General features: G+C 43.0%; 1 protein-coding gene across 3 annotated transcripts in view; it reads right to left on the reverse strand.

Annotated features, from left to right (window-relative positions):
- ZWILCH (zwilch kinetochore protein) overlaps positions 1 to 19,102 on the reverse strand; it is a 29,199-nt gene that overhangs the window by 8,633 nt on the left and 1,464 nt on the right. For all 3 annotated transcript variants that reach the window (XR_006175954.2, XM_005305358.5, XM_042856564.2), the window contains exons 2-14: positions 17,031 to 17,073; positions 11,700 to 11,795; positions 11,471 to 11,589; positions 10,499 to 10,695; positions 9,840 to 9,919; positions 9,251 to 9,406; positions 8,974 to 9,045; positions 6,765 to 6,858; positions 5,481 to 5,536; positions 3,595 to 3,700; positions 2,369 to 2,448; positions 1,957 to 2,113; positions 614 to 642 (exon numbers count right to left, since the gene is read on the reverse strand). Coding sequence is in view for 2 of the 3 variants with exons in the window: in XM_005305358.5 (XP_005305415.2) it covers positions 614 to 642; positions 1,957 to 2,113; positions 2,369 to 2,448; positions 3,595 to 3,700; positions 5,481 to 5,536; positions 6,765 to 6,858; positions 8,974 to 9,045; positions 9,251 to 9,406; positions 9,840 to 9,919; positions 10,499 to 10,695; positions 11,471 to 11,589; positions 11,700 to 11,795; positions 17,031 to 17,073 (1,285 nt within the window). In the remaining variant the exon portion in view is untranslated. The remainder of the gene's footprint in view (positions 1 to 613; positions 643 to 1,956; positions 2,114 to 2,368; positions 2,449 to 3,594; positions 3,701 to 5,480; positions 5,537 to 6,764; positions 6,859 to 8,973; positions 9,046 to 9,250; positions 9,407 to 9,839; positions 9,920 to 10,498; positions 10,696 to 11,470; positions 11,590 to 11,699; positions 11,796 to 17,030; positions 17,074 to 19,102) is intronic.

Consider the following 19,102-nt stretch of genomic DNA (forward strand, 5'->3'; position numbering starts at 1 on the left):
TATTTCTAACCGCAATCCTTCTGCAGTGTGCGCCTTCATGACTGAATGTAAATTTTCTCTACTACTGAAGTTAAAGCCTGCAATAAATGGAACAGCTACAGCTTATTTCTGGTATTATGCATGCTAGTGATTAAAGATAAACTGGTTTTGATACCATATCTGTGCCTTTGCTCAAAGTGGGGAAATGCTTTAGAACTGCTCCGAGCTGGCAGCAGTACAGAGGGGCTGAGTGGGAGTGCAAGAAGGAGCACCGCAGAAGAGGCAGAATCTAATAATAACTCTATTCTCAGGAGCAGATTCAAATTAATGGACAGGATTTCACAGCTCCCTACAAAATCCTGGGCATGGTTCTATCATATTTTTCAAGTGGAAGTAGCTCTGTAAATAAGGACATTGAAGGTGGTACCTCAGCTTTGACCTAATTTCTCCTTCCTTTCCCCCCTCGCCAGAGTTAAAAAGAAGTGTTTAAAACACTCAGTTTTCAAACCTGAGAACTCAGAATATATGTCATAGTCCTACAAATAGGCTTTATGAATTTGGAGAGAAAATTAATCTAAACAAGTATATGTCAAAACTCTATATTGCTTTCAAAATAAGAATTAAAATATCTCACCAGATAGGTTAATGTTGCAAGTTCTTGGCCTATAAAACAAATAAAGATTTTTTTTTTTAGAAACAAAAACATTCTACATACTGTGGCAGCTTCAGGCATAAGCAAAACAGGTGGCCACAGGAAGCCACACTAAGGGAAGAGTGCAATCACCACACCTGAGGACTTGTTTGTACTCACTGCTATAAGTACAAAGAGAAACATGAAGTGGCTGGTGTTGGAGAGAGTGGTTACCAGCCACCAAAATGGCATTTTCCCTACATGGAAATGCAAAGGGGCAGCAGTCATAAGCATAGGTAGTAAACTGCTTATTATTTAGACTTTTTAGGCATGTTTAGAACAATTGTATAAATGTCATTTGACCTTTGGATTTAATAAAAGGAATTTATGGTTAAATTAGTTTTGTGATAATACCCTGATAAATAATAATTCCAACAAAGAGTAAGATAAAAGTGACAATGACAAAAATAGGAAAACAAAAAGGGAGACAACAACAACAGAATGGAAGCAAAAGAAACAATGAAACTGTGAGACTGAAGATAAAGCCACAACACCATTGAAGTAACAATTTAATTTAAAAACACACACACACACACACACACACACACACACACACACACACACACACCCCTACATGCTAGCTGCTGTTTCAAGGTGTGGCTCAACAATGCAATTTATTCATTTTGTAAAATAAATTATACTGTCAGTATTCTTGGCTGTCTTCTCCTCAACCCCTTTTGATTACAAGAAGGGAGGAAAGAGAGACAGTAAGGAAAGACACACATATTTTTTCCCCACCTAGTGCATTATCACACCTAAAAACAGGCTCCAGTTAAATAAATAGGATATTACTCAAATTTCTCCCTTCAGACTTTTCAGACTGATAGGTTTCCATCATTTAGACATTTATGAAAACCTACATAAAAAGATTAGTTTAGAAAACTCTTACAGCCTTAGTTATAAGCCATAGTTATTTTGAGATATAACGCGACCCGATATAACACGAATTCGGATATAACGCGGTAAAGCAGTGCTCTGGGTGGACGGGGCTGCGCACTTCAGCAGATCAAAGCAAGTTCGATATAACGCAGTTTCACCTATAACATGGTAAGATTTTTTGGCTTCCGAGGACAGCGTTATATTGGGATAAAGGTGTACTATTAATTTGCGAAATAAGCAAAGGAACACACTAAGTGGTAAGTACAGATTTTATGGGCAATAAAGGAAAAAGGCTAAGGTGACAGAGAGGTGAAGTTAAGGTCAACAAAAACAGAAATGATTGATTGTTTAGGTTAAGTAGCCTTTTCTTGTGAATTTCCAGTCATGGTTTTAAATAACAGGCTTACCTATGAAACAACTGACATAATCTTTCTTCATTTTGTCCAGACCAATCTCCAGAAGCATTTGAATTGGAGTGACACCACTGAGGGAAATAGCCTCCATAGCTCCATGATAGGATTGTTGAATCAATTTGCTTAGTAAACTGCTACTCTCTTGATGAATCTAAAAAATAAGATGTTTTCTTGTAATATATAGATGAAATATACAGAGTAATTTACAAGCAGGACATTATAAAAAAAAGAGACAAACTGAATTTAAAATATTGAACCAATAGTGAACTATTTAAAAACTGAATTTAAAATATTGTCAAAATGAGAAGCAATTTACAAACATTTAAAAGAAATGTAACCTACTTTATTTACACAACCAAAGCTGATACTTTTATCATGAAAACATATTCAGGCTACACATACATACCCAAGGCTGTATCTCACCATGTTCTAGGGATTTTATGATCAGTGTGAAACACTCTACCAAGTCTTGATAGGAAGCGACACCTTGAGAAAAGAGTTATTCCAATATTTAATTTATAATGGCTACAAAAACATCTGTCTGCCTTTACCACATAAATGATAAAAAAGTTGATCAATGAACAAAATATAGGACTTTAAAAAACTCCAAGAACAACAAAACCTGCATAGAACGGCCCAAAGGTTAGTTTAAATGTGTGACTGTACCAAGAGGTCTTGCACTACACCATGAAGTTTGACAAGAGGTACGTGAGAGCAGGTTCCAGAGAATGCCCCTTTATTAATGCCTGTCCTAGAGTACAGCTCCAGAACCAACAGTGAAAGCAACTCAACAGTTTATAATTACTGTTAACAGGACATGAGGAGAGAGAGTTGATTTCTCAGTTAACGAAGTCCTAGACCGTGTCAGGCTTTATAGACTACAGTTCAAGGTGATTGTTACAAACCGAAGTAAACAGGTAACAATGTTTCACAGAAACTAAAATATGCTTTTAACTGCTTGCCCCACTTAAGAGACAAGTGTCTGCATTTTGCATCAGCAGAAACCTTCAGGTACTGATATACCTGAGTAGGGTATGTTGTACATTTATATAGAGTACATTTTAGTCATCTGCTTTTGATGTTACAAAGGCATTGATTATTATGGCAATATTCACATCAGAAAAGAATTATCATGATTTCCAAGTCAGCCCTACAAGTAAAAAAAGGCATTTATGTGCCAAAACTGTCACTTGATAATCAAAAAGCAATAATGGATTTAATAAATAGGACCCTAAGACTGCAAATATTATTTGTAAAGGTTGACATCTATAACATTTTCTACAGAACTACCTACTTTAAATATATCCCATGAGCCCCAGTAAAGTCTATTTTATAGATAAATGGCTGTCAGTAACGAAGAGGTAAGCACTATTTATTGCTAAAAAGAACTAACAATCAAGTTGGCAAAGAGAAAATATGCACATAGCACAAGTCACCATACTTTCCTATAATACTGTAAGTAGAACATGCTATCTTATGATTACATGAATAACAACGAGCCTTAGGCCTGAAGAGTTAATCAGTTCTTAAAACCTGGAGAAACTTATACCAATTTCTTAAAATATATATAAAAAAGTGGTATAAGAAATGTGTAAAAATTATAAGGCAGTGAGAAAAAGATAAAACACTTACTCCTTCTCATTTTGCACCACAACTGTTCAGGAAAATCCAGGTCTCCTCGCTCACTAAAAAGTGATTTTATTGAACTGTCCACTGCAGCTGAGTCACATTGGACTTTCTGAAAGAGAGAGTTTTACTTGAAAATGGTCCTTCAAAATAAAGTCAAACATTTGTCATAACATTCTAAAGCAGTGGTGTGCAAACTTTTCCAATCGCGCCCCTCCTTTAAAATTCACAGAATTTATTGCACCCTACCCTCCATTGCCACCCTTATTTCTGCACTACTGCTGGCAACAGTGCGGCCTTAAGAGCTGGGTGGCCGGGGAGTGGTGGCTGCTCTTGTTTGCAGCGTGAGAGGACTATATTTTTAATCCTGCTCCTGTCCTGCCCCACAAGACCCACTCTATTTTTATCCTGTTCCCACTATTATGACAGAGAGTCCTGCAGGACCCACAGGATCCCAGTTTCTTCACACACACCCCAGAGAATCTCACATGCTGTTTGCGCACCACTGTTCTAAAGAGCCACATAAATCAAATCCTCTCCAATAGCCAAGTCTATTTGCAAGATTCATATTTCTGCTCCCGCCCAATCAGTAGTTCAATAAATAAACATATTTCATAGCAATTAAGAAACATGCTTTGACCAAGTCTTAACAAAGTAGTGAGGAGCCACTGTCCTAACCTCTTGGGAAACAGCTAATTCCTAAAGGTTATGTGCCCACAAAATGACATTGTTGTTGGGAGGAAGGGTTTCTGGCCATTGCAAAGCAGAGCTTGACCAGAATGCTTGCCTAGATGAGTAAAAATTGACGCTAATTCCCTCAAACATGTCCTTCCACTGTGACTTACAATTGGCTATACCAGTATAGACTGAAAGTACTGGCATAAACAGCTGCAGTGATGGAATTAGAGAAGCACCAGTAAAGGATATGACTAATACTGCACAGATTTCACAGATGATAGAGTTGTGTGATTTTTGTTTTTGTTTTTAATGTACGACTTGCAATGTACCAAATACAAAAAAAAAAAAAAAATTCTTCTGAGCATATGGTTTTCCCCATGATCTTTAATGCAGGACTAAAGTTTATCATTTTGTTGGTGTACAGTAGATCACAGACTTGAGATCAAAATGGAAAATTAATTTATTTGACTTAACCTTCCTATAAAAAGAAAAAAAAATCTCAACTATTTGTGAGGAGGGAGAGAGACAAATAAATAAATACTAACTAACTATTAAAAATAAATACAAAAAAATACAAAAAAAATTAAAATCCCTACAAAATTGTTTGAAGTTATTTAAGGCAGGAAGTTATCATGGTGATGTGTGTTAACAGCTAGATAGATAAACGTGCCAGTTTCCAGAACCTCTGGTAGGCCATGGACCACTGGTGAGTCAAGCCAGTGACAGAGTGAAACTGGCACAGAGATCAAAGTAGCTTCATGTAAGAAGGTGAAATAGCAGCATGAGACTGATCACTTTAGGAGATGAGAGGGAAAGATTAAGATGATGACAAGTGATCATGTTTGGAAGAAATCAGAGAGATCTCCAACCCGTAGGTAAAGAGAAAGAGAGAGAAGGAAGCAGACCTTTGTGGAGTTAATCCACTCCTATCCATCAGGATTGGTGTTGCCTGCTGGACAAGATCATAGCTACTTCTCTTTGAACATAAAACAATCAATATTAAAAACTAAGTAAAACTCTGGGGAAAATGCTAAAATATAAAACATTGAAGGAGATTTTGAAAAGGCACAAATGACATTTGACTTTCAGCTAAGTGCCCAATGGCTACATGTGCCTTTGAAACAATAGATCTCTTACAGTTCCTGCTGAGTAAGGACAACAGGGGAGATTTTCCAACTACTGCAGAGACAGTGAAAGAAAGAAAATACACATACCTCTGCATCATTTTTATGTACTGATGTATTAAATCCATCCAGTTTATTCTTTAAATCTAGAAGTGGGAGGGAAAAGAATTGTACCACTATGATACATCATGTACAGCTGAACAACAGTATAAGTCTCAGACATGTTACAATTTTGGTCCTACTCACAGAGATTAGATGGATGGATAACAAATACTGAAAGGTATTATCTTTCTTTGTGATTCCTTCTAAACAGTGTTTCTACTATTCAAAATTAGATAATAATAGAATTATTTGAGTTGGAAGGGACCTCAAGTAGATGATCTAATCAGGCTTTTGAAAAAAATCCTCCCCCACTCAAAAGGAGCTCATAAAGCTGTCATGGGTTCCTTGCCTTCCCCGAGGGCAGGGAAGGGAAAGAGAAGGGTTTGGGGGGGAGGGAAGGGGGTGCGCACACATTGAAGAAAATCACAACAATCCTTCATCTAATACATTCAGCTGCATAACGGAAGGATGTGTTATATTATTTCTAAATGCCCATCTATTAAGGACAGTTTAGTCTGGGATGGTCCCTTCTTGTGTATTTTTGAAGTAAATTGTTTTGTCATTTTTTCACACTTACTTTTGTGGATATTTTCAGTTTCATTTTAAAGTTCTCTGTTTCTCTTCTTCTATATCCATTTTCTATTACCTTAAACTCGCATGTCTGTAGTCTCTCTGACAAGATTTTTTTTGCACTTAATGGCCAGAATTTTCAGAAGTGACTAGTGATTTTTGGAAGCCTCAATGTGAGACACCTTAGACTTTCAGAGAGTGGGCATTTGGCACTTTCTGAAAGTCAGGATAATTAAAGATAACACAAGTTGGGCACACAAAGATTGGTGTACTGAAATCACTAGTCACTGAAATCTTGGCCACTATGTTTACATGTGTTCTTGCCCTTCTCAGTCTGTAAACTGTTGTAGGAGAGATTTTTATTTGTCTAATTTCATTTTATTTTTCTTCCTATTCTCCACAATGTGGGAAAAACACTATGGTTTACCCATTGCACAGGATTCTCATGATTTCACCAGGAGAGTTAGAGGTATACAAAGTAATCTGTTTCTTGAACACTTTTGGTGGACTACTGTACCTTATAAATTATCATCTCCAGTTCCAATACTACCATAATCTTATTATGTGGCATTTTCATTTCATTCTTGTGAAATTTTAAGCCCCTTGCCATTTTTTTCTTAACATAAATTTTTATTACAAGATTTACCCTTTTCCGCACAATTTTACCCAATCATAGCATCTCAAATTATTAAACAAAAATACCATTCAGAAGTTCCTTGACGAGCTCAACCGCTGATTCAGCTACCAAAGGCTCAGGCCATTCAGTCACGCCAGTCTTCAAGCCTTCAGCCAAAACCTAACAGCATAAAAAAATCCAGAGACACTTATTTTGTTTGAGGTTCTGCATATAACATAGAACATAAAAGTGTATTAAACTTGAAAAAAAAAAAAATTACCCACTGTATGAAAATTCCACCAAGAAATATATATGGTATGCAATACTGCCAAGCTGAAGTTGTATTAGAAATGTTTAGAATGTTCTGATTTGTGTGTTCTTTATTTCTCAACCTTAAAAGTATATTTTGCACTTAATATATTCATGTAATTTCAAAGACCCTTTTAAACAGCTACAGAGATTCTAAATAAGAACACTATTGAATTGTGGAGGTAAATGCGTGGTTGTGCAGGTGGTGTCAGAGAGAGGGCTTTGGATTCTTCGACCATGGGATGTTGTTCCAGGAAGAAGGGATCCACCTAATGAAGAGAGGGAAGAGCATCTTCACAGGCAGGCTTGCTAACCTAGTGAGAAGGCTTTAAATTAGATTCATCGGGGGATGGAGACCTAAGCCCTGAGGCAAGTGGAATACCGGGAGGAAACACAAGGAGGAAGGTGCAACAGAGGGAGGCCTCCTGATTCACACTGAGAAAGTAGGGCAATCAGCTAGTTATCTTAGGTGCCTGTACACAAACGCAAGAAGCCTGGGAAACAAGCAGGAAGAATTGGAAGTCCTGGAACAGTCAAGAAACTATGATGTGACTGGAATAACAGAGACTTGGTGGGGTAACTCACATGACTGGAGCACAGTCATGGATGAGTATAAACTGTTCAGGAAGGACAGGCGTGGGAGAAAAGGTGGAGTTCCATTGTATGTAAGAAGGTGGTATGATTGCTCAGAGCTCTAGTATGAAACTGGAGAAAAGCCTGTTCAGAGTCTCTTAAGTTTAGAGGCGAGAGCAACAAGTTTGATGTCGTGGTGGGCGTCCGCTACAGACCACCAGACCTTGACTTTAGCAAACCTTTTGATACAGTCTCCCACAGTATTCTTGCCAGCAAGTTAAAAAAGTGTGGATTTGATGAATGGACTATAAAGGTGGATAGAAAGCTGACTAGATCATCTGGCTCAACGGGTAGTGATGAACGGCTTGATGTCTACTTGGCAGCCAGTATCAAACGGAGTGCCCCAGGGATAGGTCCTGGGGCTGGTTTTATTCAAAATTTTAATTATCTGGATGATGGGATGGATTGCACCCTCAGCAAGTTCACAGATGACACTAAAGTGGGGGGAAAGGTAGACACACTGGAGAGTAGGGATAGGGTTCAGAGTGACCTAGACAAATTGGAGGATTGGGCCAAAAGAAATCTGATGAGGTTCAACAAGGATAAGTGCAAAGTCCTGCACTTAGGACGGAAGAATCCCATGCACTGCTACTGGCTGGGGACTGATTGGCTAAGCGGTAGTTCTGCAGAAAAGGACCTGGGTATTACAGTGGACGAGAAGCTGGATATGAGTCAACAGTGTCCCCTTGTTGCCAAAAAGGCTAACTGGGCTGCATTAGTAGGAGCATTGCCAGCAGATCGAGGAAAGTGATTATTCTCCTCTATTTGGCACTTGTGAGGCCACATCTGGAGTATTGTGTCCAGTTTTGCGTGATCCACTACAGAAAGAATGTGGGCAAATTGGAGAGAGTCCAGCGGAGGGAAACGAAAACAATTAGGGAGCTGGGGCACATGACTTATGAGGAGAGGCTGAGAGAACTGGGCTTATTTAGTCTGCAGAAGAGTGAGGGGGGATTTGATAGCAGCCTTCAACTACCTGAAGGGGGGTTCCAAAGAGGATGGAGCTCGGCTGTTCTCAGTGGTGGCAGATGACAGAACAAGGAGCAATGGTCTCAAGTTGCAGTGGGGGAGGTCTAGGTTGGATATTAGGAAATGCTATTTCACTAGGAGGGGGTTAAGCACTGGAATGGGTTACCTAGGGAGGTGCTGGAATGTCCATCCTTAGAGGTTTTTAAGGCCCGGCTTGACAAAGCCCTGGCTAGGATGATTTAGTTGGGGTTGGTCCTGCTTTGAGCAGGGGGTTGGAGTAGATGACCTTCTCTGATTCTATGAACACAAAAAACGTAAAAATACCATTCCTGGTATAACGACAACCAAACTGATATCAATTGGGAATTTCACATTTATACTTACAAGGAGAAACTGCAATTCTCTATGTAACTGGAACACAGGACTCCTGGGGTCCCCAGATTCCAATCTAATGTTCTGAAAATTTCAAAATACACATCAGATTCTGACTCTGGAATAAAAATTTGCTAAAACCTTATTAACAGAACGGATTAACTAATTATTATGGATATTATCAACACACTATATTGCTACTGCAACAATAATATAACCAGCAAAAATTAGCATATTTTCTGTGATCTACAATACTTGATATAAACAATGGCAAGGGTTTTTCTCCTACCAATGTCGCCGCTGCAGTGAGTGGAGGTGTCTGCAGAATCGTATCCACAATATTCCAAGTAATATCAACATATATATTACTCTCTGATTCAACCACTGTATCCTCCAATGTAGTGGCTCGAATGAGCTCATATTGAGCAAAGCCTTTGGTTGTCACCTAGAATGAATATATTTTAAATAGACATTTATAACTGAAATCTACCATTCTAAGGATTATTTTCAAAAGAATGTTCTGGGATACTTCCTGAAGCCCGCAAAAGAGCCCTAAAATGCCAAATCAATGTAGTACTGGAAAGGTGTTCCACTAATCAAACATTTTTAAGAGAACTTTAAAAATAAAACTTGGCTATTGTCAGAGAAACATACTGCAATGTAGCACATCCAAAAGTTAGGTACCATGTGTGGTACCTTGCTTCCCAGATTAGCAGGAGCTCACAGTGCTACAGATCAAGATATAAACACCAGCCATAAAGCTAACAAAAAAGTCCCACAAATCAACAAATATACTAAGAATCTTACAACTTAAATTCATAAACTAAAATAATTAAATTTACAATATTTTGAAGGGTGGGAAAGCATGAAAAACCTACAATAGATGAGCGATGTCTGATTTTGTGTGCCTTTTTGAGGTCTTCTAGATTTGCAAAACAGGTTTTATCAGCTGTAGGACCTGGGAAAGGAAGAGAGGCTTTCAGAAAATGCTAACTACAAATTGAATTTAGCACTCAGATGTAATTATTAAGTGGTCAAAATGGAAAAAATAAGTGGTGGTATTCTCCCAAGATCCACTCACAATGCAAATTCTGCTCGCTTGTGACACCAAAATGAGCTGCCATTCACAGTAAAGCTATTCTTCAAAATACAATCATCCCTCTATTGTTTTTGTACAATTAGCAGTGCAACTTAACGGCATTTTTAAATGTTTAGTAGGGTTCAGTTACTATATATCAGTGAGATGAATGGGAGCAATTCTCACTTCTCTAAAAGTTAGTATGTCAGACTGTCTGAAGAGCTGTCTGGACATCACTGCATGGATTGCATTCCATTCACACTTTGAAGGTTATTTTTGATACAACTTGGGCTAGAGACAATTATTTTAAAATGAAAATTTAGATTATAGAGCACAAGTGGACAACTATCATGGCAATATAGGTTGTTACCGTATTAACTCTCACTTATTTCTTGTCCTCCCCACTTTCAACTTTGGTGAAGGGCTGACTGTGTAACATCATAGCTAGGAGGAACTTACCATTACATGTAACTATATGGAAACTGATCCCTGTGATTTTGTTCCCATTTTTGAGAGGCTCAGCACCTAGCCAACAGGTATGTTCAGGGTCAGAGCGGTCACATCTTACCCACAGGGGAGGAAGCACAACTGGTTTGCTTATCTTCAAATGGGTCATGTTTGGATTTTGTGCCATTGTATAGAGTGAAATCAGTTGCCTGGAAAGAAAAGAACAATCATTAACAAAATTTAGCATGATTTTAGCTAACCCCTCTCTGTTTACGCTACTTCAAAATCTAGTGCAGGGATCGGCAACCTTTGGCACAAGGCCCGCCAGGGTAAGCCCCCAGCAGGCCGGGCCAGTGTGTTTACCTCCCACGTCTGCAGGTTAGGCCGATCGTGGCTCCCACTGGCCACAGTTCGCCGTTCCAGGCCAATGGGGGCTGCGGGAAGCGGTGGCCAGCACATCCCTCAGCCTACACCGCTTCCCGCAGCCCCCATTGGCCTGGAACAGCGAACTGCGGCCAGTGGGAGCCACGATCGGCCAAACCTGCCAAAGGTTGCTGTCTCACGTTTGAATAGTTGTTGTTCTCTTAACAATAATGAGGATAACATCAAAAGTATGAAATATCTAGATTTCTCCTTCTAGATTATTGTCTACACGGTTTGAGGAAAATATATACGTAATACACACAAAATTCCATCTGCTTTGCAAATTCCTATGATTAGTTAGAACATAAAAACAGCCATACTGGGTCAGACCAAAGGCCCATCTAGCTCAGTATCGTGTCTTCTGGCAGTGGCCAGCACCAAGTATTTCAGAGGGAATGAACAGAACAGGTAATCATCAAGTGATCCATCCCCTGTTGCCTGTTTAGTTTAGCTATACACAACACTTAGTATGCTAGTTACATTGCTGCACAGAATTTACTTTTGTGTTGAATAAGGTATAAAACTGCTTTTAAACAAAAAGATAAAACTATGGAAACTTACTTTCCTCTTGTAACAGATAGAGCAACTGGTCCAGAACCCTTCTGTGGTGTAAACTCTGAAATATAAGTGGCATCATCTATTTGTGATTCTTCCATTTGGTCAGTTAGTTCAACATGTCCCTTTAAAAGAAATGAACAAGTAAATTTGAAAATTAGAATATATTTGAACATTTCTAGGGATGTAAATGTAAGGCTCTAGTTTTAAAACAAAACAAACAAAACCCACTTACTGCTTTCTCCATAATGAATATCATACTGTTTCCATTCCAAAAACTTTCTAAGGGACTTCTGCAACCCTCGCCAATCAAATGTACTTGGACATCAGCCTGGAAAAGGAAAAGAAAAATGTTGTTAATGTATTGCATTTACATGTTGTGTTTAGAAGACATTTTTGTGATAAAGATTTCAAAATCAACTAATTACACAACAAACTATTTTCTACTATCATTTCAACCATTCATTAATAATCCATGCCTTTCTCACCTCAAGATAAGACAGCTGCAATGTACTCTACATGGAGCTAAACGTTATCAACTGAGAAATTTAAGATGATGCACAATGTTGCAAGCCACTTAATAACAGCATATCATGAATCACAGCTCTGGAATCTGTACTGGCTGCCTATTGCTTTCCGGGGGAAATGTATGGTTTAAGTTGACCTATTAAACCCCGAATAGCTTAGGACCTAAGAGATTGCCATCTTCCCATGCCATACTGTTGCAGCTGCAGTCAGTGGAGGTACTCAAGCTGTAGTCCCCTTGGTATAAAAGAGAGGGTGAGTTTCTCATGACAGTTTCTCCATAAGGGGTTCTAAACTTTGGAATTCACTCCCTTAGCTGGTGCCAAATAGCCGAAATCTGTTGCTTTCAAGGCTGCGCAGCTCTTTACTCAGGCTTTTGAATATGAAAAGAAAAGGAGTGCAATAAAGGTACAGGTGGATTTGTCATTTGTCACGGCGAACAGCAGAGGCTAACAGCAGGAGTTTGCCTGGGAGCTGTCCAAGAGGAGGTACGCTAAGTGCTGCATTAGGGGGGCTGTGTTGGTGAGTATCTGAGTGCCTGCTGCTGGGACAGTTGGTCAGTTTGACCGTGTGCTTGATTGCTTGCTTGTTTGTTTGAAAAGTGTGAATTGGGAGTGCTTTGTTCCAGGTGGGCCTTGAGTGGGCCTGACTGGTATATAAGGGCAGTCAGCAGCGAACCAGCTGAGCGGCAAACAGCAGAGGCTAACAGCAGGAGTTTGCCTGGGAGTTCGCGTGGGGAGAGCACACTGAGGCTTTCATCTGCAGGTGTCTCCGAGTAGTTCCTGCAACAGTTGAGGAAGCTCCTAAGAGGACGGTGATATGGAAGGTGAGCGATCAGCTGTTGTAACCTGCACAGGTTGTGCCATGTTTGTCTTTCTTCCGCAGGACAGAAGTGACTTTGTCTGTACAAAGTGCAAGCTGGTCTCCATATTGGAGGAGAAGGTTCGAGGGCTGGAGAAACAAGTATCGACTCTGCGTTGCATAAGGGAAAATGAAGATTTCCTGGACAGACGTCAGGAGATGCTTCTACGGCCACAATGTTCTGAAGATTCAGAGCAGGCGCAGCAGGGACAGAAGGATTGTGAGGAGGTTTGGCAGCATGTGACCTCCAGAAGAAGAAAGAGGAGCATCCATGCACCAGCAATGGAGATACAGGTGAGCAATCGTTTCCATGTTCTCTCTACAGGTGCTAATGCGGAGAGTGGACTAGATGGCCCATCTGAGGGAAGGGAGCAGAAGGAGACTCCACCGATTGGAAGGCAAAAGATGCACTGTCCTAGGGATGGGGGTTCCACGACCACCACTCCCAAGAGGAGGAGGAGGGTGGTGGTGGTCGGGGACTCCCTCCTCAGGGGGACTGAGTCATCTATCTGCCGCCCTGACCGGGAAAACCGAGAGGTCTGCTGCTTGCCAGGAGCTAGGATACACGATGTGACGGAGAGACTGCCGAGACTCATCAAGCCCTCGGATCGCTACCCCTTCCTGCTTCTCCACGTGGGCACCAATGATACTGCCAAGAATGACCTTGAGCGGATCACTGCAGACTACGTGGCTCTGGGAAGAAGGATAAAGGAGTTTGAGGCGCAAGTGGTGTTCTCGTCCATCCTCCCTGTGCAAGGAAAAGGCCGGGGTAGAGACCGTCGAATCGTGGAAGTCAACGAATGGCTACGCAGGTGGTGTCGGAGAGAAGGCTTTGGATTCTTCGACCATGGGATGGTGTTCCAAGAAGAAGGAGTGCTAGGCAGAGACGGGCTCCACCTAACGAAGAGAGGGAAGAGCATCTTCGCCAGCAGGCTGGCTAACCTAGTGAGGAGGGCTTTAAACTAGGTTCACCGGGGGAAGGAGACCAAAGCCCTGAGGTAAGTGGGGAAATGGGATCCTGGGAGGAAGCACAAGCAGGAGAGCGCAAGAGGGGAGGACTCCTGTCTCATGCTGAGAAAGAGGGACGATCATTGAGTTATCTTAAGTGCCTATACACAAATGCAAGAAGCCTGGGAAACAAGCAGGGAGAACTGGAAGTCCTGGCACAGTCAGGGAACTATGATGTGATTGGAATAACAGAGACTTGGTGGGATAACTCACATGACTGGAGTACTGTCATGGATGGATATAAACTGTTCAGGAAGGACAGGCAGGGCAGAAAAGGTGGGGGAGTTGCATTGTATGTAAGAGAGGAGTATGACTGCTCAGAGCTCCGGTATGATACTGCAGAAAAACCTGAGTGTCTCTGGATAAAGTTGAGAAGTGGGAGCAACAAGGGTGATGTCGTGGTTGGAGTCTGCTATAGACCACCAGACCAGGGGGATGAGGTGGACGAGGCTTTCTTCTGGCAACTAGCAGAAGTTGCTAGATCACAGGCCCTGGTTCTCATGGGAGACTTTAATCACCCTGATATCTGCTGGGAGAGCAATACAGCGGTGCACAGGCAATCCAGGAAATTTTTGGAAAGCGTAGGGGACAATTTCCTGGTGCAAGTGCTGGAGGAACCAACTAGGGGCAAAGCTTTTCTTGACCTGCTGCTCACAAACAGGGAAGAACTAGTAGGGGAAGCAAAAGTGGATGGGAACCTGGGAGGCAGTGACCATGAGATGGTAGAGTTCAGGATCCTGACACAAGGAAGAAAGGAGAGCAGCAGAATATGGACCCTGGACTTCAGAAAAGCAGACTTTGACTCCCTCAGGGAACAGATGGGCAGGATCCCCTGGGAGAATAACATGAAGGGCAAAGGAGTCCAGGAGAGCTGGCTGTATTTTAAAGAATCCTTATTGAGGTTGCAGGAAAAAAACATCCCGATGTGTAGAAAGAATAGTAAATCTGGCAGGCGACCAGCTTGGCTTAACAGTGAAATCCTTGCTGATCTTAAACATAAAAAAGAAGTTTACAAGAAGTGGAAGCTTGGACAAATGACCAGGGAGGAGTATAAAAATATTGCTCAGGCGTGCAGGAGTGAAATCAGGAAGGCCAAATCACACTTGGAGTTGCAGTTAGCAAGAGATGTTAAGAGTAACAAGAAGGGTTTCTTCAGGTATGTTAGCAACAAGAAGAAAATCAAGGAAAGTGTGGGCCCCTTACTGAATGAGGGAGGCAACCTAGTGACCGAGGATGTGGAAAAAGCTAATGTACTCAATGATTTTTTTGCCTCTGTCTTCACGCACAAGGTCAGCTCCCAGATTGCTGCACTGGGCAGTACAGCATGGGGAGAAGGTGACCAGCCCTCTGTGGAGAAAGAAGTGGTTCGGTACTATTTAGAAAAACTGGACGTGCACAAGTCCATGGGGCCGGATGCGCTGCATCCGAGGGTGCTAAAGGAGTTGGCGGGTGAGATTGCAGAGCCATTAGCCATTATTTTTGAAAACTCATGGCGATCGGGGGAGGTCCCAGATGACTGGAAAAAGGCTAATGTAGTGCCCATCTTTAAAAAAGGGAAGAAGGAGGATCCGGGGAACTACAGGCCAGTCAGCCTCACCTCAGTCCCTGGAAAAATTATGGAGCAGGTCCTCAAGGAATCAATTATGAAACATTTAGAGGAAAGGAAAGTGATCAGGAACAGTCAGCATGGATTCACGAAGGGGAAGTCGTGCCTGACTAACCTAATTGCCTTCTATGATGAGATAACTGGCTCTGTGGATGAGGGGAAAGCAGTGGATGTGTTATTTCTTGACTTTAGCAAAGCTTTTGATACTGTCTCCCACAGTACTCTTGCCACCAAGTTAAAGAAGTATGGGCTGGATGAATGGACTGTAAGGTGGATAGAAAGCTGGCTAGATCGTCGGGCTCAACGGGTAGTGATCAATGGCTCCATGTCTAGTTGGCATCCGGTTTCAAGTGGAGTGCCCCAAGGGTCGGTCCTGGGGCCGGTTTTGTTTAATATCTTTATTAATGATCTGGAGGATGGTGTGGACTGCACTCTCAGCAAGTTTGCAGATGACACTAAACTAGGAGGCGTGGTAGATACACTAGAGGGTAGGGATCGGATACAGAGGGACCTAGACAAATTAGAGGATTGGGCAGAAAAAAACCTGATGAGGTTCAACAAGGACAAGTGCAGAGTCCTGCACTTAGGACGGAAGAATCCCATGCACTGCTACAGACTAGGGACCGAATGGCTAGGTAGCAGTTCTGCTGAAAAGGACCTAGGAGTCACAGTGGACGAGAAGCTGGATATGAGTCAACAGTGTGCTCTTGTTGCCAAGAAGGCTAACGGCATTTTGGGCTGTATAAGTAGGGGCATTGCCAGCAGATCGAGGAACGTGATCGTTCCCCTTTATTCGACATTGGTGAGGCCTCATCTGGAATACTGTGTCCAGTTTTGGGCCCCACACTACAAGAAGGATGTGGAAAAATTGGAAAGAGTCCAGCGGAGGGCAACAAAAATGATTAGGGGTCTGGAGCATATGACTTATGAGGAGAGGCTGAGAGAACTGGGATTGTTTAGTCTCCAGAAGAGAAGAATGAGGGGGGATTTGATAGCAGCCTTCAACTACCTGAAGGGGGGTTCCAAAGAGGATGGAGCTCGGCTGTTCTCAGTGGTGGCAGATGACAGAACAAGGAGCAATGGTCTCAAGTTGCGGTGGGGGAAGTCCAGGTTGGATATCAGGAAAAACTATTTCACTAGGAGGGTGGTGAAACACTGGAATGCATTACCTAGGGAGGTGGTGGAGTCTCCTTCCTTGGAGGTTTTTAAGGCCCGGCTTGACAAAGCCCTGGCTGGGATGATTTAGCTGGGAATTGGTCCTGCTTTGAGCAGGGGGTTGGACTAGATGACCTCTTGAGGTCCCTTCCAACTCTGATATTCTATGATTCTATGATTTCTATTCAGCTATTTATTTTCTAGCTTTGGAAAAGCTGTTTTTAAATGTTACTCATTTTTTAAATTATGCCAATTTGCCTAGATCCCAAGATTAGATGCTTCTCTTCTACACACTCCTGTTTGTTATAAATTTAAAAATAAATAATGACCTTTGAGATATCTTTAGAAATTTTTCAAACCATTTTAAGCTTAAAGAGCTATTTTTAAATAAAAGAAACAAAATGTATTTACCTCAAAGGGAAATGGGTCTTTGGGGATACCTTCATTATATACTCTGAAATAAAACAAAATAGTCACTTAGTTTATTTTTTCTTATTTCCCCTCCCCAAATGGCATTTGTCTCTAAAAACTAGAAAGAAAATGAGCCTCGGATCTTAGTTTAATATATGGCACACTACTAACTCCAAATAAAACTACATTTACACTACATTAATTATCTATTTCAAATCTAGTTAATTTTATAAACTTTAGAAAAATAAAAAGTTTCAAGTTCAACATCTGCCGGAGTCTCCCTATCCACACCCCCGCCCCTGACCACCACCCCGAACTCCCCTGCCCTCTATCCAACCTCCCCATGCTCCCTGCCCCCTTACCGCATTGCCTGGAGTGCCGGTGGCTGGCGGTGCGGCTGTGGCTGGAGCCAGCCATGCCACCACGCAGCACAGAGCACCGGATCAGGCCGCGGCTCTGCAGCTGCACTGCCCGCCTGCCCAGAGCATTGTGCCGGTGGTGCGCTGAGCCTGCGGGGGAAGGGGAACAGCGGGGGAGGGGCCGGGGGCTAGCCTCCCGGGCCAGAAGCTATGGGGTCGGCCAGGAGGGTCCCGCAGGCCGGATGTGGCCCACAGGCCATAGTTTGCCCACCTCTGGTCTAATCAGACAAACTCAAACACCCTTGCCCCACACCCCTGCCCCTTCTCCGAGGGCCCCCCCATTCACTCCAGCCCCCCTCCCTCAGTCGCTCGTTCACTCTCCCCCCCCCCCTCACTTTCACTGGGTTGGGGCCAAAGGGTTTAGAGCATGGGAGGGGGCTCCGGGCTGAGCCTGGGGCAGGGGTGTAGGAGGGGGCTCAGGGCTGGAGCAGGAGGTTGGGATGCAGGAGAGGGTTCAGGTGCAGGTTCTGGGAAGGAGTTTAGGTGTGGGAGGGGGCTCAGGTGCGGGCTCTGGGAGGGAGTTTGGGTGTAGGAGGGGGCTCAGGGCTGGGCCAGGAGGTTGGGATGCGGGAGGGGGTGCAGGCTCTGGGAGGGAGTTTGGATACAGAAGGGGGTTGGGGTGTAGGAGGGGGCTCAGGTGAGGGCTCTGGGAGGGAGTTTGGGTGCAAGCTGGGGCAGGGGGTTGGGGTGCAAGAGGGGGCTCAGGATGCAGCGTCTGGCCGGGCAGCACTTACCTCAGGTGGCTCCCGGAAACAGCAGCATGTCCAACAGCAGCTCTTAGGCTTACGGGCGGCTCTGCATGCTGCCCCTGCCTGCAAGCACCGTCCTCGCAGCTCCCATTGGCTGTGGTACCCTGTTCCCGGCCAATGGGAGCTGCGGAGTTGGCGCTCAGGGTGGGGGCAGCACGCAAAGATCCCCCTGGCCACACCTCCTCCTAAGAGCCGCTGCCGGACATGTCGCCGCTTCCAGGGGCGGCATGGAGCCAGAGTAGGTAGGGAGCCTGCCTTAGTCCCACTGCGCCGCCAGACTTTTAGTGACCTAAAATCTCCCAGATTGGCTTCAGTAGCCTCCGGAGATCGAGCCCGATTCTGGGAGACTCCTGGCCAAACCAGGAGAGTTAGCAACCCTACAGCTGTGCCACTGTAATGCCACCGTGTAGACACTTCCTTCTTGAACAGAAAGGGCTTTTTCGTCGATGTAGTTAAACAACCTCTCCAAGAGGCAGTAGCAAGGTCCGTGGAAGAATCCTTCCGTCAACCAAGCCACATCTATACTGGGTGTTAAGTCGATATAATAGACACCCTGAGAGCTAGGGGCTATGAGGTTCAAACTCATGCACTGATCATCAGAGCCCCGGGTGCACGGGACTCCCGTAATAAGCGAGTGCTGAGAGAACGTGGCATCGGTCAACGCTACGCTCAGCTGATGCGGCAACTCATGGTGTTGGACGCCATCAGGCAGTCGAGGAACATCTACATAGAACACATCACCGGACCTCGACAATACCAGGAGGGATAAGCTGGAGTGCTGATGAGAAGCACAGTCGGGAAAGTAACTGAAATACTTTCCTGATGGACTGTTTTTTTCTAAATGGACAACCTACCCTAAATTCTCAATTACTGAGGGACAATCTTCACTCATTGATATATTTTG

The sequence above is a fragment of the Chrysemys picta genome, chromosome 10, assembly GCF_011386835.1.
Source record: "Chrysemys picta bellii isolate R12L10 chromosome 10, ASM1138683v2, whole genome shotgun sequence".
Lineage (NCBI taxonomy): Eukaryota > Metazoa > Chordata > Testudines > Emydidae > Chrysemys > Chrysemys picta.